This window comes from Equus asinus, chromosome 2 (assembly GCF_041296235.1).
Source record: "Equus asinus isolate D_3611 breed Donkey chromosome 2, EquAss-T2T_v2, whole genome shotgun sequence".
In the NCBI taxonomy this organism is placed as follows: domain Eukaryota; kingdom Metazoa; phylum Chordata; class Mammalia; order Perissodactyla; family Equidae; genus Equus; species Equus asinus.
The window spans coordinates 9,034,900-9,060,082 of record NC_091791.1 but is presented as its reverse complement, the minus strand read 5'-3'; the positions used below and the strand labels follow the sequence as shown (position 1 = coordinate 9,060,082).

Genomic DNA, 25,183 nt, shown 5'->3' with positions numbered 1-25,183 from the left:
TCTCAGAAAGGCGTCTTTCAGTGGCTGCTCATAAAGTGGGACCACTTTCCTTGGTTGGTAGACAGTGTTTCTTTGAATGTCCTGACAATGTGGGAATTTATCTGGTTATGCTAAGCTTGGCTCATCATCGAGACCATGGACATTCCTAGAGCTGCATTGTAGCAGCTTCTCCAGATCTGCCCTTTGGGACTTCAGCCCAGTCCAGCCCAGCCCAGCCCAGCCCAGTCCAGCCCAGCCCAGCCCTGCTGGGCCAGCCCAGTCCAGCAAACTCTCACTGCTGTTGGGAGAACAGGACAGGAGGAAGGGGGAGAAGGGAGGGAAAGAGAGGAGATAAAAGGAAGAACTCAAAGGAAAGGGGAAGTCAAGTCTGCCCCATTAGACTAGTTAAGCAGGACCCAGTGTGTCTAAACTAAGGCAAGACAGGTGCTGGTTAGCAGGAGGCCCTGGGAAGTGGGGGAAGAGGTGGGGAGCACGATAGCCCCCTGGACCTGCTGTGTTCCCTCCCCCCACATCTAGGAAAGGATTGGCTCCAGGACTTGGGGTAGCAGAGCCTGCCTGCATGGGGCTAAGAGGTCACAGAGCAAGGCTTCATCTGGAGGTGGGGCCTGGAGTCAGGCGAGCTATTTGCTGGACGAAAGAGGAGAGTCCAGAGAGGAGAGGGTGCTGGGAGGAGTGGAGAAGGCAGAGGAGGCAGGGCAAGGCTCAGGGAGGATGGAGTTCTGTAGATCCACAGGCAGGAGCTGCAAGCCCAGGCCCCCTCATCACCTACACCCGGACCTCCGAGGTGGGGCGGAGGGATGGCTCCCTCGGGCCCTCCTCAACTGTGCAGTCTTAGAGGGGTGCATGAGGCCAAAGCGCAGGTGGGTTCAGGATAGGTGTTTGGAATGGTGGGTTGGGAAGATGAGGCATCCACAGGTGGAAGGACTGAGGTAGGGAGGGGCTGGGGAGGAGGTGTATGGACCACTACCAGTCCCTAGGGACAGAGGGGTCTCAGCTCAGCACATCAGGAGCCTGTGTTCTGGAGGTGCCCGATGGAGTGGAGGGAGCACTGGACCCAGAGTCAGGCTGGCTCCCAAGGAGCCCCAGCTCTGCCACTGGCCCTCTCCCAGCCTCCCTTTCTCTGCTCTTTGAGCGATCCTGCCTGGCCTGTGGGGCGCTCTTGGCGGAGGGCAGTCTGGAGACCAAGAGGCAGACAGGCGGAGCACACCTCTGGGGACCTCCAACGATCACGCTTCCCCTCCTCCTCCTCCCCACCCCCCAACTGCTGCACTTTCAGAACAACAAAGATTGGCTGAGCTGAGACTTTAGTCCTTCCACCCTTGGGCGCCCTTTTGCTGGGGTTACCCTCGGCCCGAGGGAGCTCCCTGGCCCAGGTGAGAGGCAGAGAGTGGGGGTCAAGCGGGCGGTCCAGATGGGTGGTGAGCTCCCTCCAGGACGGCCCTCGCAAAGGTTGGCTAAGAAAGGCTTTCTGACGGCAGTGCCCGTGCGGCCACACGGGGGCAGCGCAGGGCCGCGTTTCGGTGTCTCCTGCTCCCGGGGTGAGCGGTCCCGGGAACCCCCGAAGGTTGGGGAGGGGGTGACCACTCCCCACCTCCACCTCTTTCTCCACACACTTCCTCTGCAAAACGCTTAGGAACTCACGCAGCTGGAGGGCAGTGGCAGATTTTCAAAAGACAGTCAAGAGATGGGCAGATGTGAAGGGCCACCGGAAATCCTCCAGGCCCCCACCCTGGTCAGTGGCTAGGGAAACTGAGCCTCTGAGAAGTCAAATCGTCTGCCTAATGTCATCCAGCTGTCTAGCTCCCAGTTCAGTTCTTTCTCCAGGCCCCCACTGCCTCCCCTTAGGAACGTAACTCCACTGCTAGTTATCTGGGGGTGGGGGTCCCCAGGATTTGCTGTGTGGATGAGAGATAGAAAGAGAAAAATTCCTACAGAGTCAGGTAGAAAACAGTCAATGCCACACTAGATGGGAGAGGGACTGAGAAGGGGGAGAGACGTCCTTGTGCAGGTCAGGAGGTGGAAGGGAAGGCGGAATCCAGGAGGCCATTGTGGAGGAGGAGCCCACACGGGAAATTGTCCTCAGGGTAGGGTAAGAAGCTGGTTCAGTTAACCAATGAGGAGGGTGGGCACTCCTAGTGGAGAAATGGCTTGGGCAAAGGCAGGAGGCAGAAAATTTGGAGCGTAGGTGAGGCGCATGCTCTCTTAGGCAAGAAGATTAGAGGCCAGAGAAGTTTGCCCAAATTCTGAGGTCCACGCAGGCTGCCTAGGTCTCTGCCTTTAGCACTGGGAGCTGGCTTAGCTTTGGAATTTTTCTGAATTCCATTATGTTGAAAGTGCAGAAAACAGCAGTTGTCCAGATTATCTCATGTGGAGGTGGGGGCAAACAGTGGTCTCCATGGTGACTGTGGAGTCTAATTTGGGATGTCCGGCTGCCCCTCCAAGATCTGGAGGCCAGCCCTGAGGAGAAAAGCAGCCACTCCCCATTCCTTGACCATGATTTGAACCCGCAGTGGCGGCAGGAGCTGCTGACCTCAGAACTGGTGGTCTGGGAGCAGCCCAGGATTCCTGGGCTCTGAGAAAGCCTCAGACCGTGAGGTGGAAGGGCCCGCGCAGCAGCCAGTCCCCCCAGCTCAACCTCCCAAAAAGTCAAGTGCTCCTCTCGGGAGTCAGAAGCACTCTGGGCTCAGCTTCCCCCCATCCAGGTGGATGCAGGACACAGAAGGGACACAATAAGGGGGCCACAGCGGGCAGGATCAAGTCTTTGCCCCAGTGGCCCTGCAAGGCTGGGCACCAGTTGGGGTGCAGGGAAAATGGGGCACCATCCAGTCAGTTCTGCTTCCACAAGGGAATGACCTTGACAATGTCACCCAGCCCTCACCTCAGCCGCCGGGGCTGCATCGGCCTCCCAGCCCAGACTCTGTCCAGAAGGCTCTCTCAGCTCCACCCAAGACTCTGCCCTCTCCACCGCCTCCTTGGAAACTCAGACTTCAGGGACTCGGAGGCAAGAAACACAAGTTAAACCAGGCCCTGGATCCAGCAGACCTGAGACCAAGGACCAACTCTGCTCCTTAGTCGCTGGGGGTCTGGGCTCATTATTTGGTCCCGACCTGCATAATGGTGGACCTGAATAAAGACAGAAGCTCCCTCCTAGGGTTGTGGTTAGGATCCAAGGAGACAGACACGTGGAGAACTTAGCATCGGGCCTGGCACTCAGCATGTGCTCAGGAAAGAGCTGGCACCATTATTACTCACCCATTACAGGTGGTCTCTTATCCAGCCTCCCTGGCTGACAGGTCTGTCTCCTTGTCCCCTAAACATCCTGGCTGATGCTCAGGGCGTGCTCTGTGCTCTTGGCCATTCTATAAAATGCCCTCCAGTTGACTGTGCTTCCACAATCCCCTCTGTTTGTTCCTAAATCTTTCTTATGCTGGGTGTGCTTGATATTATAAATGCACGATTTAATTAAATACATCAAATGGCAGTTCTGAAACTGTTTAGCATCAAGACTCCTTTACACCCTTAAAAATTATTGGAGATCCCAAAGAGATTGTGTTTACGTGGTTTACATCTATCAATATTTACTATATTAGGAATTAAAGCTGAGAATTTTTAAAGTACACGAATGCACGAGCACAGACTCCATCCACTGTCGGAGTGGCCCATGGTGGCTGGAAATCGTCACTGGTACATTCGTGAGGAAATGAGAGCGTGAAGGGAGTGACGTCTTGGTACAATCACGAGAACAGTTTTGACAGGTGGATCTTCCGAAAGGACCTCAAGAGTCCGCAGCATCCCCAGACCACCATTTGAGAACCACTGATGCAAACTAACGAAATATGAGTGTAGAATACAAGTTTCTCTCTCAAAGTCAGTGTGGAAAGTCCCAGCACAGATGAGGGAAATGATCTGGGGAGAATAACCATATAAATGGGGAAAGACTCTGCTTTCAGATGGCTTTGCAGGCGTCTTCCGGTTCTCATGCCCCTTGAGAGAGAACCAAAACCGGAAACCAGTGCCGATTTGTCCTGACTCCATTTCCTCAACAAAGATGACCTGGAACTCTCATCTGCAGACTCCTGTTCAGAGGAAAGGCTTTGGCCCTTTATCAAAAGACAAATGTACTTTAAATATTTTAAGTAAAAGTAAAATGTTTACAAGATATATATGTGGTTAAGTAGCCTTTCCCCACTTAACTTGCCCGATTAACTACAATTACAGATGCTGCGATGCCGCGGGGACATTGCAGGACATCCTCTCCAGCTACGGACTTCCATGAGGCGAAGGTGCCAGCCTTGCAAAGGCCTGGGAAGGGTGTGCCAGGCAGGGGAACCGCGAGGGCACAGGCCTGGCGCAAGGAAGGGCTTGGCGTGCTTGAGGAACCACTGGGAGGTCAGCGTGGCTGGACTGAGGGGCTTGGGGAGTGGGGTTGGCTGAGGTCTCAGGGGTGGGCCGGGCGGGTCAGGGAGGGTCTGGAAGGCCACAGGCAGGTCTTTGCATTTTATCCTAAGTGAGCTGGGAAGTTGGGGAGGGTCTCAAGGAAGAGAGTGACGTGGTGTGAGGGATGTTTTGAAAGATGGCCCCGGCTGCTGATGGCAGGGAAAGAGCAGCAGTGGGGGCCAGGAGGGCCTTGGCTGGGCTCTCATCATTGCGGGGCGGGTGGAGGGGGGTGGTGCTCTAAAATGCAGGTTTTACTATGAGTCAGGCATGGTGAGGCCAACAGAGCAGGAGATGACTGCCATTGAAAAGGCAGTTTGTTACTCACAGTTCCCAAGAAAAGGGGGCACACCACACCGCACAGGGGGCACAGGCAAGCACTGGGTCAGGCAGGAGGCAGATGGGGGGGGAAATGTGGTCAAGGGCCTTTACTGTGGTTTCCAGGGAAGGAGAGGGTGCAGCAAGGTGATGAGGCTGCGCAGGGGGAGGACTGGCTAGTTTGAGGACCTTCAGTGGCTCCAGGCTGGGGGCTGTCCTGGTTGTTGGGTACCTGGCCCTGGGGTGATTAGGGAGGTGGGCAGTGGCCCCAGTGTAAACAACTGATAAAGGAGGTGGTCTGGAGAGTGAGTTCCGGATTGGGTGGTTGGCACATCACAGGCTCACTTGCAGGGGAGACACTGGGTGTCCCTAGGAAATAGGTGGCCCTGGGAGGGGCAGTCTCTCCCAGGTCAGAAAGTTCCCAAGATTCAAAGCATCATAAAATACAGAGAATGAAAAACACAATTAACACAGGGGTGATGGTGAGGAATGGTCAGGATTAGCGGGTGGACGTAGCAGAGCGTGGCTTCCCTGATGTGGGAGAAGAAAAGAGGAACTTGAGAGAGTGACTTGGGAAGGGGTAGGGGAGTGGCTGTGTGGTCAAGCTGCAAGGAGGATGGGACACTTAAGTGGACCTGAAGGAAGCAGTCGAGAGGAGAACCATCCACGCTGGAGAAACAGGAAGGGCGGGAGAGGAAGTGAGGTGGGTCCCAGGGTCAGTGGGAGAGAGAGCAGTGACCAGGCGGGAACCCAGAGAGTTGGTCTACACAGGCTGGCCACGGTGAGGGGGAAGGGACCCCGTGGGAGGGGCTCAGTGGGGCAGGCCCCAAGGGCTGTGGTTCACTTAGTTTGGAGATGCCCGAACTCCAGTGGGAACACGCCCCAGCGGGCAGCTCGGGCCCAAGGTCTGGGAGTCGTCAGTGTAGAGATGGCGGTTGAGGCCACAGACTGGATAAGACTGGTCACGGGAGAGGACGGCTAGATCAGAGGGCTGAGGACTGAGCCATGGGCACCCCAACATTTCAGTCAGAAAGAAGAGCCGGTGCCAGGAAGCAGCAGCTATGGAGGTTGGAGTCCAGTGTCCTGGACACCAAGTGAGAGTGTGTAGAAGGTTAGCAAGACCAGGAGATGGAGCTCAGAATGGTCTTTACAGGGGAACTTCTGCAATTGCTTTGGTAACTTTTTTTTTTTTGGTGAGGAAGGTTGGCCCTGAGTTAACATCCATTGCCAATCTTCCTCTTTTTCTTCTCCCCAAAACCCCAGTACATAGGTGTATATCACAGTTGTAAGTCCTTCTAGTTCTCCTACGTGGGACACCGCCACAGCATGGCCTGATGAGCAGTGCATAGGTCCGTGCCCAGGATACAAACTGGCGAACCCTGGGCTGCCAAAGCACAGCGTGAACTTAACCAGTCGGCCATGGGGCTGGCCCCGGTTTGGTAAATTTAAACCTCAATTAAGCAAAGTGTTACCCACCCTCAAAAAGAATTCGCTTTTCTCATAAGCAGACCTGTATTACCAAAAAGTTGTACTGAATGATTATATTTAAAATTTTGTCAGTAAATGTTTGTGGAAATTGTTTTCTCTCCTGCTATATGAGAAATTACTTATCTACTATTTTGCCTCTTGGGCCCGCAAAGTCTAACATATTTACCATCTGCCTTTTTATGGGAAATCTTTGCCCACCCTGAGCTACAGCAAGAAGGTAAAGGGGGCATTCTGGGGGGTATGAGGCCGTGAGGCCCAGGGGACCCGATGGCAGGTGTGGTGGCTTCTGTGAGCATCAGGGTGTGGGGTTAGGAACAGGGGTGCAGGGCCCTGGGGTGCCCTGGCAGGCCCGAAGCGTGACGGTACTTGTGTCCATGTCACTTGGGAGAAGCTGGGTCATCAGTTCTGGCATGGTCTCTGAGGCAGATGAGGTGACACAGGGAATGCAGTGGCCAGGGGAGGGGCGGAGGTCTCGCCGGGAACACATCACTGTCCCAGGTACCTTCCAGCCGCACTCACGCTGTTGCAGTTCTGCTTTGCTTGGGTGATGCTCTGATCACTATCTGTCTGCGCACTAGCCCAGCTCCCTGTGGGCAGGGACCAGGTCTGCTCTCCTGGGACCATCCAGCAGCGGCTGCTCAGTCAGGGCTCCATAAATTCTTGATGGAAGAACCGGCGGAGGCATCGGTGAAGGAGCAAACGCACAGCCCCCACCCCAACGCCTGGCCCAGTGCCTTGTGCAAAGCAGACGTTCAGAAAATACTTGTTAACAAGTTAAATTTTGACTCTTTGCACACTTCCTAGCTGGAGTGTGTCCCCATGGTGCCTTTGAGGCAGGCGGGTGGGGCTGAGTCCAGGGGCGGACAACCCACTTTCCATGAGACTGCCCGCCCCTTCCAGCTAGCCCCCATCCTGTGGGTGGGAGGCTCCCCCAAGCAGACCCAGGGTGGGGAGGCCGCCTCTGCCAGCAGGAGTCTCAGCTGCGAGACCCTCTGGGAAGAACAAAGTCCTGTTCATTGCCTTTCCTTTCCCCCTAGACCTCCAGCCACCAGCTAGAGCCCTAAGTGGGTAGGTCCGCAGAAACCTTGGGCCCAGAAGACCCAGGAAGCACTGCCCCATCCCTGAGGGCCTTCAAAATGGGGGCTGAAGGGAGGGGGAAGGATTCCTGACACATGAAATGCAGACAAGCTGCTTGGGGGGGGGGGGTAGGGGGGAGTATAGTCGAGCACCATAGTTAAAGGCATTGACTTTGAAGTTAAAAAGTAAAATCTCTGAGTTGGCATTCTGCTCTTCCTTTCTGGGGATCAGAGCTGTGTGGCCTCAGGCAGGTGTGCAGCCTCTCTGATCCTCAGTTTGTACTTTCGCATACCATTCCCTCATTAACTCTGACACCCACTCCCAAGGCCCACAGACTTATGGATGTGGAAGGGGCCAATGGTGCCCCCAGGTTATGGGATGGGTGCATCTGAGGCCCTCTGCTGGGGGACCCAGCTCATCTGGCTCCAGGCCCTCTCCCCATACTGTCCCTCTCAGGGCAGAGTTTGATGAGTGCAAGGCAGCCCGTCCTTTTTGGTGGAAGGTCACCGGTCAGGACCTGAGCCTCCATGCAGGCAGAGCTGAGGGTGCCTGGCAAAAAGCCACAGGGAGCCCAGGGGGCCTCTGTGCCACACCCCACCCCCCACTGCTGCCCCCAGCACAGGGCTCTGTGGGAAAGGAGGTCCTCTTGTGCTCGCCTCTGTGCCCAATTCAGCGTGGGCCTGACGGGCGGTCAGCCAATGCTGCCCAGCATGGAGTAGACTATTCGACTCCTTGCTTGGCCCTGGAGGGTGACAGTGAAAGCAGAGGGGCAGGCCTGAGTCGGTCCCTTGTGCCCCGGGCAGGAGGACACGGCCACTCCTGGGTGGCCACTGAGGGTGAAATTTTGTTCCTCCTGTGCCTGCTGCCATCTCCTGGTTCCCTGGTTTCCGCCTCTGTGCTCAGTCCTCATCCCACACAGGCTCTCTGCAGGCAGCAAGTCTGCAGCCTTAGGGAGCCCAGGACCCTCCACAGTTCTCCGCCCTTCTGCCCAAGACCTGAGCAGGAGCAGGTCTGCAAAGGACGGGAATGGAGAGGAATGAGGGGCCAGCCAGGCCGGGGGGTGGGGTGGGGGGGCAGGACAAGCAGAGGTTGTTGGATCGAGTCCAGCTTGGGGCCATCAGGCACAACGCATGAAAGTGAGGCTGGCGTCAGCCTTCCAAAGCCAGCCCTGGAGCAGGCGGCTGGGGCCACAGTGGCCACTGGCCCCTGAGGATCTCTCAGGGACCAGAAAACATTCTAACTATTTTCGCGGCTTTCACCAGCTGCTCCCTTTGAAGCATGACTAACGCGAAAATAGCTGAACTTGGAAAACTCAAAACTGCCCGTGTGGCTCATGTGGGTCTCCTGGGGGAACTGAGAAAATAAAAAAACCCACAAAACTTCTAAGCACTCAAAAATCACTCCTACCTGGAGCTGGAGAAATGGTCCTCTCTGGGGCTAGGGGCTCATGTGGGAGAAACATACAGAAGAATGAGTGCATTTGACTTTGGGAGGAAGGTGGGTTTCTGGCCCTGCCCAGCTGTCCTGCCCACCCTAGTCACAGTCCTGCCCACAGGAAGACGCATCATCTCAGAACAGACATGCCCAGAAGCTCCGCCCTCTGCTAGGCAGCCGCCGCCCACTCAGACCTGCTTGAGCCCCACAGGGCACAGCTGCAAGGGACAGGCCGGTGAGCATGCCTCCATCCCTTGATGGCCCAACCAGCTCACTGGACCACCCTACTATGGCTGGTTGAATAACGGCCCCCAAAGATGTCTGCGTCCCAATGCCTGGAGCCTACAAATACATAACCTTACATGGCAAAAGGGTTTTGCAGATGTGACCTTGAGATGGGGAGATGATCCTGCATTATCCGGTGAGCCCAGAATAAACACAAGCGTCCTTACAAGAGGCCAAGGGTGGGGGTCACAGAAGGTGACGAGACCACAGAAGCAGAGGGAAGCACAGTCAGAAAGAGATTTGAAGATGCTACACTTTGAAGAGGGAGGAGGGGGCCACAAGCCAAGGACTGCAAGTAGCCTCGAGAAGCTGGAAGAGGCTAAGAAACGATTCTCCCCAAGAGCTTCCAGAAGGAACACGGTGCTGCCTACGCCTTGACTTTAGCTCAGTGGGAAGGATTTTGAATTTCCGGCCTCCAAAACTGTAACATAACACAGCTGTGTTGTTTTTAGCCACTCAGGTTGGGGTAATTTGCCACAGCAGCCGTGGGACACTAACGCAGCTCCCCAGAGCCGGCTGGTGCTCATGTTGCTGCAGCCTCTGCCCACGCCCACAGGGACCCATTCTCCGGGCTGCTCTGCAGCGGGCCTGCAGGTGAGGGGCTGGGAGAGCGATGCCTTCCCATGAGTCTCACAGGATGTGCTTCATCCACAAGCAAAGCGGGTGCCCACAGGGTGAGGTTTCTGGAGCAACAGGAAAACACCGCCCACACACAATGCCGTGCTCCCTGCCGCTCGAGCCTCAGATTCCTTCATCAGGAGCAGGTCTTGGCATGGGTTACCAAATCGGGTCACTTGGAGAGAGATCGTTCCAGAGGAAGGTTTACATTAAGATGCAGATGGCCCTCATTGGAATGTTCCCTGCAAGCTGGCTCCCCAGTAGGGGGCAGGTAGCCATGAAGCAGAGGGTTCTGGAAAGGCCCCTGGGCAAGGGTATGCAATCAACCCTCAAGACTCACCCATCTGTCCTGCGGCACCCGGAGCCTGGTCTCCCACTCGCCCCATCTCCCTACAGGCACAGTATTTTCTCTGCTGAGCAAAGCCGTTTCTGGCTTCATCATCCTTGTTCTAGGGCTGGACTCACCAGCTCCCCTTCCCCCAACACACCACTGTGGGGGGCAGTGCTGGGAGCAGAGGTTCACTCAGAGTGGGTCTTTCCAGAACTCAGGGACCAACCCAGGGTCCGTGCTGTCCTCAGGGTGGCACAGGCTTCCAGAACCCCAAACTTGAGACAATCCATCTCCTCCCTCAGGCTTGCCCCACCCCGAATGCGGCCGGGGGACCCTGAGTATCCAGTGATAATGACATGCACCCAGTGACACAAAGGGTCTCAAACTCGCAGCCCCCAGGCCCAGGCAGGCCACAGAAAGGAGGGAAGCAGCCACGCCGGGGAGCCTATTGGGAGTAGCAGGGCCTGTGGTCACGCAACCTTCAAGTCCCAATGTCTGAAGACAACGTTAGGCCTGTCTGAGGTCAGGGCCCGCTGTCGTCCCCCTGGCTCACCCCAGCAGGCCCCACGTGGGGAGTCCACGGTAACACAGCATCTGAACCCCTCTCTCTGCTCTCTCTCACCTGTCACTGTATGCGGTAGGTCCCCTGCACAGACTGTGCGCAACATGTGTGAGGAAGACACTGAACTACTCCCACGACTCCTTCACGCACCGCGGCCCCCACGGGGAGGACCCGCCACGAGCACTCAGGATGGCGGGAAGAGCACAGGTCCCAGGCACAGGGCCCACATCGAATTACGTTAAATATTAATGACAGGACAGCATAACTGCGGTTCACTTAACATACCTGCATGACTAAGGGAGTAGGATTTAATACGATCAGATACACAGCTTTGGGGAGCACAAAGTCACTTCAATACCAGGTAGAGAAAGGCTCCACTTTGCTTTGGTTTTGCACGACAGGCTCTAGGACCACCGCTCGAAACGGCACCTGTGCTGTCAACAGGACCCGGCCTTGAACGAGAGAAAGCCAAGCCAGCAGAGAGGCCCTTTGGAGAAAGGCCCCTTGAGAGAAACTGTGTCCAGATGGCACGGATTGGCACAGAAGGGTGGGCCTGTGTATACAAAAAGGCTTGTATAATAAACCAAGTAATATTGGAAACAATACCTTCAGAATACTTCTGTAAGAAGCAGAATTACACCACATGTTGTTCACATGCACAGGAGTGCGTAAGAAAAATCCCTTGTAATTACGGTTGGGGTGGAATGGCAAAATATGGACTGAAAATGACAAGCCAATTGGCAGAGAAACGAATCCGTGGAAGGGCTGTGTCCACAGGGGAGGGGGAGCTGCATCAGCAACAGAACTGAAGGGAACCCACTCCAAAAATGCACCCACACGCACACACACACCCTGCACTGCAAATAAATACACACGCGCACTGAAGTGACATCTCCCGACAGCATCCCTGGGCGCAGGCCAGACGCCCCTGCTGGCTGCTGCTCCGAGTGCCGGCTGTGAGGGGAAGGGAGGGGACTGTCCATTTTGAAAGTGGCTGCTCAGGACACATCGCTCTTTCAGTAGCAGAAATTGCCCGGCCGTGCCAGTACTGAGGGTCCTCTGCAAGCCTTTGAATGGGCGGTGCCCCCCAGTTCTGCCGGCAGAGACGACGGCGCTGGGGCTGGACCGCCAGGGAAATCCTCACGCCCGCGAGGGACGGTCAGCTATGTTGGCATCTGCACTTTCTGACTTTGGTTCTGGTTCACAGGACGCTTTCCTTGCCCACACTCGCGCACACAGCTGCAGCGGGGCCGCACCTGGGGCTGGGTGCTGACCGGGCTCCAGTGTCCTCTGCACTCTTTCCCCAGCACCTCCAAGAAATAACAAGACCTTCAGCCCACCCATCAGGGAATCAAGCTGCCAGATGTCCCAGAAAGTTCCTTTAAGAATCCCAGCATACCACGTTCGGCCCCAGGAGGGCTTATACATTGTGTTTCTGAATCAGGACACCAGCATCTTACAGTCTGTGAATGGGGTAAGGGCCTCTGGCCACACACAGCAGAGAACGTGGGTGATTCCAGGGGGAAGGCAGAAAAATGGAGCCTGTCAGTGACCAGAACTAGAACTTTGAACCCCCTCCAGTTCTGATGACCTTGTGTGCATGAGGAGGGCCCGAGGTACCTAGACTTTCCATGAAGTGTTCAATTCCTTGAAGTTGCTCAGTCTGGCATTAACAGCAAAAATTTCTCCCCCATTCTAAACTGAATTTGGTCCAATTATCAGCTGAATAAACTCTTGAGGAAATATCTAAGGAGGCAGAAAAGAGAGCTTGGGTTAGTGAAACACAGAAAGCGGTTTGTTTTAAACGGCGTCATTCTCTATGTTAAACATAAGTCCACAAAGATAGGATGGGAGGTCTGAGAGATGAACGTGCTGCCAAAAACGGACTTGTGTTTTCCTCTCGTTAAGGAGTGAAGTTACGGAGTTTGTATCTGAAGAGAGCCAAGGGCTGACTTTGCAGTAAAAGGGAAAAAACCGAAAGAGCCTCCATTCTCCGCCCAAACGAGGTGAATGATCTGAACAGAGTGTTTCAACACTGGACATGAAGGGTAAGTTCTGGGGTGACTTCTAGTGTGCTCAGTCGGATCCCAGGACTGTCACCCTGACTCGATGCTCCCTCTCAGCAAGCAGTCACGCCCGCCGGCCTCCGCCAGGCCTCCTGGAGCAGAAGGGGACTCTGTCACTGGAGTCCCCAGGGGCCTCTGCCAGAGAGACTGAGAAGGGTCCACTGCTGGGCTACTGACCATCACAAAGGGAATTCTGAGTTGGTTCTAATAAACATGTGCCTAGGGAGGGAAAGAAGACTCGAATCCCGGTTTTCTCCATGCTCTGAGCATGACGCTTCGCCACAGAAAGCAGCCTCTGAAATCACAGTACGCCTGGAACCGCGGCCTGGCGGCAGCCCTCAGGTCTTCCTCCAGGCGAACGCCTCATCAGCAAGAACCTGCACCAGCCTCGTGTTGAAAGGCCCGTAGAAGTCCTGCAGGATCCTCTGTGTGACTGGCCACATGGGCCCCAGGTTCCGGTCCTCAGGGCGCCGCGCGTTGGACGCAGGGCTCTTTGTCATCAAAGCCTCTTGCTTCTCACTTAAGGGCCCTGGAACAAAAAGACAAGACTCCTGTGAGGTGGGAGCCAAAAGAGACTTTGCAAAAACCCAGCCATGCTTCATGTTGAGACAGGACTTTCCCTTAAGAATGTGTTCAGAGATTAAAATTCTTTGGCCGCATCCATTTGGAAGGAGCTGAGGGTGGGAGCAGAGATGCCATTACGAAATAGCAGAGATACCAGGCCCAGGGCTTAACGCCTGCCCTCGGAAGCGCAGCTGGATCTGTAGGATGAAGCCTCACCCCAGCCTCACCTGGTTCCATTTCCACCTGCCTGAAAAGGGCTGGCTTCCACAGCCATCAGCCTGTGTGATGGGCCAGCCACAGTCCATGTGCTTAGATTTTCCTGCTAACCAGCCTGCTGGAATTCTGCCACCCTCGTTTCTACTCCAGGCTGTTGCAGAGGGCCCCATCGCTGCGCCATATTTCACCCTGTGTGTTGTGTTGCGAAGCAGCCAGAGGGAGGGTGAGGAGAGGAGCCACCTGTGCCCAGAGACCCCCACCGGCTGACCCTCCACCTGTAGCAAGGATATCAGCAGGGAGAGACCCGGGAATGAGCCAGCAGGTGCTGCCACCTGAGGCTGCCACCACCACCCCCAGCCCTCTGGACCATAAGCCTCTCACTGGCTTAAGCCCCGGATCACTGCCCAGGCTTCTGTGCCCTGGGCTCTTGGGATCTGGCCAGAGTCCTGAGCCCACACACGGAAAAACCATCTCCCAGTGTCCTAGAGTTACATGAGATAGAAGGATCAGAACTGGCCTTACCATTCATCTTAGAGACTAAAGACAAGCTCATTAATGCGACAGAGTCTACAGGCGGCCAAATCAAAGAAAAACGGTTCTAGGCCTTAAAAGGAAAAAGTAATCACACTCCATCTCATCACCAGCTCTCCAAGAAAAGGAGAAGGAAAATCAAGTGCTAACAGGGTCCCAAGGCCCAGTGGTGGGCCAAGAGATTTCAAGAAATACTCAATTAACAAAAGTCCCAGGCAACATAATTAGACAGGGCCACAGGATGTGTCCTAGGAAGGAACATGAGCTCTGCTCCAGCCTTTCAAGCAGGCCTTGGATGCCCCGTCCACATGGACAACACTCCACACCCCAGTACGCACCTCTACCAGCCGTCACCATGGCCGGCAGAGACTGCTCCACAATATGCCACTCAGGTCTCTGGGCAATGGCATCCTCAGGCTGGGGGCAGGCTCCCCGTCCCCAGAGGCCCAGGAGCCGGGACCAGCAGCCAAAACCCAGCCACACAGGTCTGACTCCAGGAGTCCCCAACCACCTGAAACAATGTGATGACCTTTCTGTTCCCTCCTCCAAGCCCTGTGTCCCCTGCAGGACTGTCCCAGCCACCCACTGACATCCTGCCCAGCCTCAAGGCTCAGCTCCCAGACCATTTCTCTCCATGAAGTCTTCCAGGATCCCTTCAGCAGCTGGGACCCCAGGTCATCTGTACGAACCTACGTGATCATGCTAACCATCCCCCATGTGATTTGAGCCATGGCTGCCTCCTCTCCCTCCGCTGGACCATCAGCTCCCAGACAAGACGCCATCTCTTCCCCAACCGGGACTCCCCCCGCCACCACACCGTGCACAAGGCCCGTGTGCGGCTGGTGCTTGAGAAACAGGTACTGAACTGGCCTCCCAGCTCAGCCTGTCCCCGCCCAGCTCAGCGAGACTGCGTGTGACTCAGTGAGTGCCTCAAAGCCAGTGTCCCTGGAGCTCCTGCCCCACGGGTCTCCAGCGCCACGTTCATACCGAGATTGAGAAACTGGAAGACCCTGTGCATGGTGTACTTGACGTTGGATGCGTGGTCTTCCAGGCGGAGAATGAGGAACTGTTCTTTATTAAAAACAGTGAGCCAGTCCAGAAGATACACAGCGTACAGCCCAACCTGGAGTCTCACCTGGGGTCAAAGAAGGAGGCAGGCGTTATTTCAGGAGCAATCCCCCCAACCCCAGAAGGCACTTTCCCAAAAGTATCACAGCATGCATTATAAACCAGTGCCAAAGGGTCATCCTTGCAAACAGTTGCCTTCAGAAGCTGGATTTTAAACACCATGTGTTCTTGCTTCTTCGTGAAGGGTTCTGCGCTACACGCACAAAGGATTCCCACACTTAGGGCCACATTTAATCCCCAAGACATCCCTGCAGGTGGCCCCACAGCACATTTCACAGTGAGGACTGAGGTGAGGGAGAGGCCAAGGGCACACCCACCAACGGTGCGAATTTTCTTTGCACAATATCCTGGCTAGACATCTCTGCTCCTATGCCCAGCACGAGACAGCCGTGAAAAATACCTCAGAGAGAAGCGAGGTGAGCGAACCGCTACATGCCTGGGCCCCACGGACGCCCATGACCATGGGGGTGTGCACACCTGAATACGAGCAGCGTGATACGAAGCTGTTCCCTCTACCCACAGCTGTCGGGGGTCCTCGGCCTTCCCTGGCACTTTCTCTCATGCCAGACTGCCAGCCTTGTAGTGAAGAATTACCCTCACCCAGAGGTCTGCCCTTTGTCCTCGGTCCTGGGAGATCACCTCTAGGCCACTTGGGATGTCCTGCCTGATAAGAGTGTCTTTGCTTGCCTGGGAGATCTGGCCACTGGACAGTCCTACAGCCAGCGGGTTATGACGGAGGTTTGGGGCCACACAGTATCACTTGACCTCCACGAGGGACTAGAGACTAAAGGTCAGCCACATGGGTAGCATGTGATCGAGCCCCAGTAAATACTCTCAACACCCATGGCTGAGGACGGCTTCCCCGGTGGGCAATGCTCTGTGCGTACTGGCACACACGGTGGGTGGAGGCGTTGACACTGCACATGCCCCTTGGGGACAGGCTGACAGGAGACCTCCTGGGTCTCCATGTGCTTCTTCCCCTGGCTGATTTTCACGTGTCCTTTCCCTCTTTTAAATCGTAACCATGAAAATAATAGTCTTCAGTGTGTTCTGCCATCCTTTCCAGCGAATTACTCAACCTGAGGGTGGTCTAGGGGCCCCTGCCAACTTGCGAATGGTGCCAGAAGTGAGGCAGTCTTGGGGACTGTTCCCCCTAACTTCACAGTTGGCCCCAAACTGTTAGCAAATCTCCAAAAAAGAATGGGTCCTTTCCCCTTCCACTCTGAGGCCCCTTCTCCAGCTCTCCTCCCCCGGGCCCGCCACCCCTCCTCCAAGGACCCTGCTCCATTTCCCGTCTCCCGCTCTGCCTCTCTGTGGTCTTCCCAAATGTTTCTCATCTCCCACCTCTCCCCAGTTCAGCACCACTCCCTGCGTTCGGGCCCCGTCAGCATCTGCCTGGACTCTATCCCAGCCTCCTAAGTGGGGCTCCCGTCTCCCGTCTCCGAACGCCCGGCCACCAGCGTGAGCGTTCCAAACCAATGGCCTGGCCACAGCTAGCCCCCTCCAAGCCCCACTGGCTCTGTGTGTGTGGAAAGATCCCAGTCTGCTTGAACTGCCAGCCCCCGCACCAGGTGGAGAGCCCCCAGCTCCCCAGGTTCCTCCTCCGAGTCTCCTTTCTCCAAGCAGACATTCCCGCATCGTCTTTCCTTTCCTTCCCAGCTCGACCCTGAGTTCCTCAAGGACAGGGACCACAGCTCTTCCATCATCCCTGGCTGCACACGGCCGTGCACCCTGGCAGAATTGCTGAACACGGTGGGAACAACAAGATGATGAAACGTTTGACAAAATACGTACAGATACTAAGTGGTTTCATTGCTCGCTATTCTTTTTCCATTTCATTATTTTTCTCATCATGCAGGAGGACATGGAGGGAGAACCACAATTAGAGGGGATAAGCTGTCTGCAACAGTCATTAGCTGCCTCCAGCCCCCAGGTTGCCGCTGCCTTGTACACTGCTCGTAGAGGAGACCTCAAGCTGGGCCAGAGCTCGGGAGAAAATGAGTATGTGCCAGCCTCAGAAATAAATACCTGCGTCGCCTCCGACACAGATGAACCATTATGAGAACATCATCTTGTTAAGTCGTGGGCCGCACAGAGCTCTCCAATTCTCCCTCCGTCTGTCAGGCTCACAGGCCGGCCCCTCACAGGCAGAACCAGCCTGACGAGCTTTCTCTCTTCCAGAGAACCTGCCTTTGCTACTCAAGAACTTTCTAGAAGGAAAAAAGCTGGGTGTTCGTGGCAGAATGGGGGTGTTTTAAATTAGCTTCAGCCCCTACCATGAAAAAAAAAAGCATAAAGCCTGTTTGTGCCCATCGTGCGGAGAGCCCCCTCCACTGCCATGGGGCAGGCAAAGGCCGGCCCTCTTCGGGCCCAGTCAGCTCCTACCCCACCCCCAGCCCCATTACCACCTGGAGTGACAGTTTCTGGTGCATGCAGCATTACTACTAGATGTGCACCATGAAGACAAACCTAAGACAGGCCCACTCAGGACGTTTCTTCCTCCCTTTCCCCAGCATAGGCCAGAGAATCAAAATGGAATGAAGAAAAAAGTGTTTAGGGGAAGTGCCAATATATTTAAAATTAGAAAACATCAGAGCCGAGACAAGCCTTTGAGGTTGTCTGCTCCAGCCGGCTCTTGATGGAAACAGAGGCCGAGGGGAGGGGAGGGGCCTGCTCAAGGTCAAGTGGAGGCACCCACCAGAGGCTGGACCTGAAGTCACGGCCCCGCATTCGGGGCTTGTACCCCCACACTGGGAAAGACCTGAGAAGGGGCCAGTGCAGGGCGCTTCCCAGACGGGCACCATGCTGAGCCTCTCTGTTCCCCATGAAGGATTTAGGTGGAACTCCCCACTGGCCTCACAAACTCCCCACTCATTCATTCACTCATTCATCCATTCATCCTGTAAATAATCTCGTGCATGCAACTTGCCCCGCGAGGCAATGGAGACATGCTGCTATGCAACAGACACGGCCCCTGGCCTCATGGAGCAGCTTGTAATCTAGTCGGAGGCAGAGCGGAGCTGGTAAAGAAACAAATGTCTGTAACTGCCCACTGTGACACATGCCCTGGGGACACAAACAGGGTGGAGAGAGAACAGGAGGTCAGATTAAGCCAGACCCACAGGCTGAGAAGCCGACAGCAACCAGGAGAAGCACGTGACGCAGAGGGAGTGGGAAAAGGCCCTAGAACCAGCTTCCCCAACCTGAGCCCACAACACGCCCACCTGGAGGGCTTGTCACATAGACTGATGGGCCCACTCCCAAAGTTCCGGATTCTGGGGTCTGGGGCTCGGCCTGAGAGTTTGCATTTCTGACAAGTTCCCAGAAGATGCTGGTCCAGGGACCACACTTCGCAAACCCCTGCTCTGCAGCAGGAAGTTGGCCTGTCCGAGGCTCTGACAGGAGAGTGTGGGGCACAGCAGTGATGCAGAGGGAGGCGGCTGGGAGGAGGCGGAGAGGCAGGCTGGGCCGGCTCGGGCACTCAGCTGCCACAGGAAGGCAGTGAGTGTCTTAAGCAGGGTAGCGCCAGAATCCTCCTCTGTTCAGAAAAGACTGCCCTCCCTGCACTGTGGCGGGGCTGGGATTCACAGCTCGAGGGACATTTGCTTCTCTCATCCCAGAATGGAAGACTCACCCCTAAGAGGAGGGTTTCCGAGTGCTCCTCACCTCCTGGCTCTTAGCCCTGTGCCTGAGCTCTCCAGGGACTGAAGGGCTGCAAGCAATCCCCAATCTGTGCCGCCCCCTCCCTTCTGTCCCCCGACCCTGCCTGGACATCTCACTCTGACCAGGGGCACCTGCTCTGCCACTGCCTCGTCATCCTCAGCAAAACACGGACTTGAGTTTAAACAGCACATGCCCCCTGCCAGTTCAAACCTCTGCTTTCAGGAGCCAGCTAAAGGGGGAGGAAACGCCATGAGTTTCAAAGGCCTGGGACCAGAAACTGAACCCTGAGCCTGCCTGTTACTAGCCACGTGGCTCTCGGGGGGAGAGTTAACCTCTGAGCCTCAGGGTCCTCATATGTAAAATGGGCACGGATTTCAGGGAAACTGGGAGGATGGGACGAGATGATGCACTGAAAGAGCTTAAGACAGTGCCTGGCTCAGAGTCAGTGATGAACAAAGATTAGAGATGTTAAAAAGAAACAACAGGCCCAAAATGGAGTCACTTGTGCTAAGCCCTGCAAGACTTCATACCTAGCCAACTGCCTTTTCAGGCTCTCCCAGGAGTGGAATTCTAAACCCACCAGGCTGGAATTTCCTGATCAACACTGATAAGACCGCTGCCTTCCCCTGGGGAAGATGATCTTGCCTGAAATACTCCACTCTTAACTTCTTTGTCCTATAACCTCTTTCTGCCTATAAAAACCTTCCATTCTGTACAGCTCCTCGGAGCACCTATCTATTTGCTGGATGGGATGCTGCCCGATTTTTGAATCACTCAATAAAGCCAACTAGATCTTTAAATCTACTCAGTTGAACTTTTGGTATTGAACAGAGCCCTTCCCCTCTCTCACTGATGGAGCTTTCAAAAACATTTGATCAGGAAACATTTCCAGGACACACCAAAGCAGAGACGCATGATGATGCCCATCAACTCACCACCCCATCTCAACAGGGTTTATGTTGGCAGCTGGAGTGCCAACAGGGCAGCCGAGGGGCGGGCACCCTTCTTCCCTGTGCAGGGAAGTGGCTGTGGACATCCTGCCTCCTGGAAACTTGTTTAAAGACAGACAAGATACACCTCTAGCTTGCTTTCTCCCTGTGGTACTGACTGTGACAAGAGAATGTGCTGGAGGGCCTGGCACGCTCAGGGTGATGCAAAGTGCCCCATGGCACACCGACTGTGCATTTACATCAGTCACTCTCCCATGGAGAGAAACACAGCTTAAAGCTACTGAAACAAACTGCACCTCCAGTCAGGAATTCCACCCAGCCCTGCCTCACCCTGACCACCCAAACCCACCAGTTCAAGCCACTTCCTTGTAGGAGGCCCCCAAAGTAAAAGCCCAGGCCTGCCCTCCTTTTCTGAGTCTCTGTCAGATAATCTCCTGAAGAGAGAACTCAGTAGTAACAGGCCTGGGAGAGGATGGTTCCAGCTCCTTCTCTGAGCCACACGAGCTGGACACATTACCTCGCCTCCCACAGTCCTCAGGGGCCAGTGGTCACACTGACTTCTGTCCCCACATTCCCTCCCTAACACGTTGATCTGGGTTGGGGGCTGGTGAGTGGTCAGGGGGTGGAGAGGAACCCCGGGCATAGCGTCTCGAGGCAGGCTTGTGTTTCTCCCAGCCCGGAGCACGGTGCTGCACAGAGTGGGCACCCAGCATATGCCCACAGAAACAAATTAAGTCTCAACTGTGAAGGGGCCAGTCCCCATTTCATGACACACCTGCGATTATTCAGGAAACATCTCCTGGCAGTGGCTCTTCTCTCCTACAGGCCCGGCATGGATGACCCTCAATCACAGTCATAAACAACAGAAATAAGCCAGAGCTATGCACACGGATCTGCTTTCCTCCTTTTATCCCACCATCCCTGATCCAATCCATCTGTGCACCCTTGCCACTCTTCCTCCTGTTTCTAAAAACCTCCATGGTTCTCCTACTTTGACTCAGACACCCCCTCTCTCACAGCACCCTCCCACCTGCCCATCTCTGGGAGACAACCCCCACCCCGGGCCCCATCCCAACTCAGTCAAGTGTCCCACAGCACCAGGCATCTTTCTAAAATGCACAGCTGCCCTAACTACCCTCTGCTTAAACGCTCCCACTCCAGGTGGGGGTCCCATCTCCCCCAGGATGAAGTCCAGACTCCTTCTGAGGCTCCCAAGTGCCTGGTGATGGAGCCCTAAGCACCTCCCTCTCACCGTCCCCACACCACCCACACAAGCATGCGCACTGTGCCCGGCTATAGCAAATGCTCTCGGGGCTTACCTCTCAGCCTCTGCACATGCTGCTCTCTGCACCTGGACACGTCCCTACTTCCATGTCTCTGGTCAACTCACCCTTTAGGCCTCAGCACAGACATCACCGCTCCTAGGAAGCACCCCTCACACCATATTCTCAGGCGGCCTCTGCTGGGGGCCAGGGTTCCTGCCCTCCATCCCACTCTCCCCACAGGGCTGGGGCTGCACTGGGGTGCAAGACCCACGCCTGTCCAGCTACCGCTGTAGCCCAGGAGACAGCACCATGCACGGACACAATGCAGGAATGCATGTGAAGGGCGGCAGAATATGCTGCCCCAAAATACGCCAGTTTGGCATCAGGATTATTTTGAGTTAAAGGAAATTGAGAAAAACTGATTCAAGAAAAGCTCTCTGTTCTCCCCCTATTTGCCTAAAAGTAGGACACAAATTTGTAAGGGCATCTCCCCTCCTCTCTCTACCAGGAAGGACAGGAGTTCATCACTGGAGACAACTCTAGACCGTTATCAGCCTGGAGACAACAGCACAGGCCCTGACGGAACAAACCTTCCTGAAACCAGCCCTTATCTTCCACCGGTTCCCCACGTGTTTGCCTTCCCATAATTTGCCACCCTAGAAACTCAAAGTCCTTTCGCTTTGTCTTCTCACCTCTCTACACATTTACTGTTCTCTTGTTAAGATGCTACACAAGCCCGAGTTCTAGAGTTCTAACCGCCCCTCTGAGTTACTCATCACTGAGTGCTCCCAGGTGTGCGTGCAACGCACATGTTAATAAAGTTGGGTTTGTTTTTCTCTGTTAATCTGTCTTTTGTCAGTCTAATTTACAGGGCCCCAGCCAAAGAACCTAAAGTGGGTGGAGGAAAAGAATGAATTTTTTCCTCCCCTACACACGAATGAACTACCACTCTCTACGCCATCCGACAGCCTGATAAAGCAGTATTATTACTCCATTCTATGATGAAGCAACTGAGTCTCAGAGAAGCTAAGACAACTGCCCAGAGTCACACAGCTAGTGAATGCCCAAGCCGAGAACTGAAGCCACACCAAGGTCAGGCTCCAAAGGCCACTCCTTCTACCCCACACCACCAGCCGGACCCTGCGGTTCCCTGTGCCCTTGCTGCATCTTCCCTACCAAACTACAACCCCCGGCAGGACAGCCTAGAATCCTACCTGCCGCCTCCGCGTGTCCTGCCAGAGCCGGAGCCCTGCCTTCCAGATAAGACGGCCTTGATAACAAGGAAAAGGGAGGGAGACCGTTGACCTGGAACCCCACCACCCTGGCGTGTTTCAGACCTCCACTTCAAGCAGATCTGTCTGCCGTACCACAGGACATGCTCAGCAGCGCAAGGCTTGTGGGCCACAAGTGACAGCACTGCTTCTCTGTGGAACCCTGCTGAAAAGGCTCTGAGGACACCCTTGGGTGCTGCCTTGCGGAAAACTGTCCCTTAGCTAAAAGGTGCTGAATTCACTACTAACAGCTTCTTCTGCATGAAAAAGGAAAGAAACGTATAGCTATATTCCTGAAGGCAGACAAGAGGAAAGAGGGCTCCAGGGAAAACATTTTTCCACTGAGCTCCTACAAAGAAACACTGAGAGTCACCCTGGTGGGTAATTCTTGAAACCAACAAAGCAATCCACCGTTGGGGAGCCGGCTCTAAGACACTTTGAGAGCTGGGTGTCCTCCTGTCTGCCAATCCTAATTGCCGGGTGTGTTCTGGGAGCCTCATGAAATGGTAATCTTCCTAAATGGGGCCTCATTCTCTGCAGAGGGAGGCGAGAGCATCAGCGGGGAAGAAAGCAGGGTGCCAGCTGAAAGGCCCATCAGTTTTAGAGTTTTTACATCCGTGAATATTTGTTTTTGCATTAGCCACTGCTCAAAGGCAGGGGAGAGGCGTTTGCACATTAAAACGCTTCTCTGTTTATATGCTAAGATCCCAATGCACAGTGCCACTTGCATAATAACCACAAAGTAGCCCATTCAGGGAGGGGCAGGCGTCCGGATACGCACAGGCATGGCATTATTGAGGGTGTTGTTGTAGACACAGGCACGCAACGAATAATCGAGCATGCAATTTTCAAACAGCTGCAGAGCTTCTGTCACTTTTTCATGGAAGTCATCTGCAGATTTATTCGAACTTGCAAAGTAGAGATAGTCTGAATACAACCTGTGAATAAAATAAATGGATATTTTTACCACCCGTGAATGTGAAATCACGCCATTTGGGTGACAATGGAAATCAACGTGCAATTACATTACCTAGCTTTGTTCATTAAAACACTGCCATTTCTCTTCATTACCTGGAAGGTGAGCCACTTCCCTCCTTCCCTTCATGCCCCTCACCCTTCACAGGGCCACCCACACTCTCCTGGACTCAGACGTGTCTACACCAGCCCCAGACAAACCACTGGCAGTTGTTTTGTTGTTCTTTCTAGCCACCTCAGGCTGCGGCTGTGTTCACAGTAACAGTGAGCTTCGAAACAACATCAGCTTACAGAAAGTGTACAACAGCAAAGAGAGGCCATCAAAATTTTATGCAACTTCCGGTTCCTCTCTCCTCTCTTGGAGGCAACAATAACAAGAACATCTGTCACTCTCGCAATATCACACTTCTGCACGAAATTCCTGGCCCTTTCCACAGACACCCCAAATGTTAAAATTATATACATGTGAAATATGTCTTTCTAGATAGGGAGGGACTATCAATGCAAATAATTCATAATCAATCTACAAAGCAAAATTGGGGTGAATTTCTTACAAGCCATGTTTAAGGACTATAGCCCGAGGCCTTCTTTCCCCAAGGAAGGAAGGGCACCAAAGAAGTGGGGTGTACAGAGTGGTTACATACTGTCATGGAACAAAGAGCATCCATCACATATGACAGAAATGTCTCTTTTGCAAAATTGTCACAAGATGCCTAGCTGGCACAGCAGGTCAGTGGTCACAAGGTGAGCACAGCAGGTTGGTAATCAATCCTTAGTTCCCAGGAAGAGATGCTTCTCCTTAAGGAAATGCCGATATGGGGGCAAGCTACATCCCTAACTTTAAGGGCATCATTCTTGTCTATGGTATACAGTAAGTGTTTAAAGCAGATGTACAATGCATGCTCAACAGGCCAAATGAGGCCCTTTTGGAAAAACAAGGTCAGGTCGAATTAGTTTTAAGCCAAATGGCTTCCTCATATATTCCAATACATACCACTGCTTTTCATTTATTTATCAAGACCTATTTTTTAACGTAATGTAAAAACACCCCACATACACATGTAGATACCTGTAGACCCACGTTTTTCCAGACACACGGATCTGTTCATATGACGCCACCACATGTGAGCAGAAATGTTTTCATACAGGAACTGACAGTGTCTCTCCTTGATCAAACTTTACTCAGGCTCCTTCAGAATTCAACTAGGCCTCAATTTTTGGACTTCAGTGTCTGTCTGTGCATTGCCCAATTTTAGCCATAATCCCCCACCATCCCCGCTAAGTCCCACGTCTGACCACCCAGCCTTCCTTCTGCAAGAATCTCGTGAGGTCGGTTTAGCCAGAATCACCCCTCACCCCTGATGTGTCATCCTCTTAGTAATTTTCCCCCCACTGACAACCCCCAATCTCTCTCCCCTACTCCAAGACCCCATTGCCGTGGGCCCTTCGCCCACTGCGGCAGCCCCGAATAAAGCCTGTTACAGTCCTTTAACAAGTGGCAGACTAAGTTTTTCCTTCTTTCTTCTTTTTGGAAATCCTCAGCAAATATATTTTATTGGACTTTCAACACTGCAGATAGATTTTTTTTTTAACCATGGAATATTCCTTGTCTTGTACCAGATAAACAAAAAGTAAAACAAAACTAGTTACAACATACTAACTAAGCACATCTTTCATTTAACGTCTCTGTCCTTCATTTCCCCAATGGTCCTAAATACAGTCTGACTCGCCACAGGTGACCTTTGTTATCAGTTTCTTACATATCCTTCCAGAAATTTCCTGTGCATCCTCAAGCACATACCGGTATATTTTATATTGTTTAAAACATAGATCTATCAGATTATATCAGATGGGATCAGATAATACATCTATTATCATGGCACTTTTATAGTGATTTAATTTGGGGGCATTCTGAACACCCATAAAAGTATAAGATGGTACACTGTGGCCTGGCATAAACATTCCACTGCACCCTAATGCTAATGTTTTCTTTAACAGAATTTCTGA

General features: G+C 53.9%; 1 protein-coding gene across 7 annotated transcripts in view; it reads right to left on the bottom strand.

Moving 5' to 3' along the window:
• Positions 1–10,813: 10,813 nt before the first annotated feature.
• Positions 10,814–25,183, bottom strand: part of CHST15 (carbohydrate sulfotransferase 15) — a 78,793-nt gene continuing 64,423 nt past the window's right edge. For all 7 annotated transcript variants that reach the window (XM_014867228.3, XM_070481413.1, XM_070481425.1 and 4 more), the window contains 3 exons: positions 22,983–23,139; positions 14,912–15,059; positions 10,814–13,142 (listed from right to left, as the gene is read on the bottom strand). In XM_014867228.3, coding sequence (XP_014722714.1) covers positions 12,952–13,142; positions 14,912–15,059; positions 22,983–23,139 — 496 coding nt within the window. In that variant the 3' untranslated portion in view covers positions 10,814–12,951. The remainder of the gene's footprint in view (positions 13,143–14,911; positions 15,060–22,982; positions 23,140–25,183) is intronic.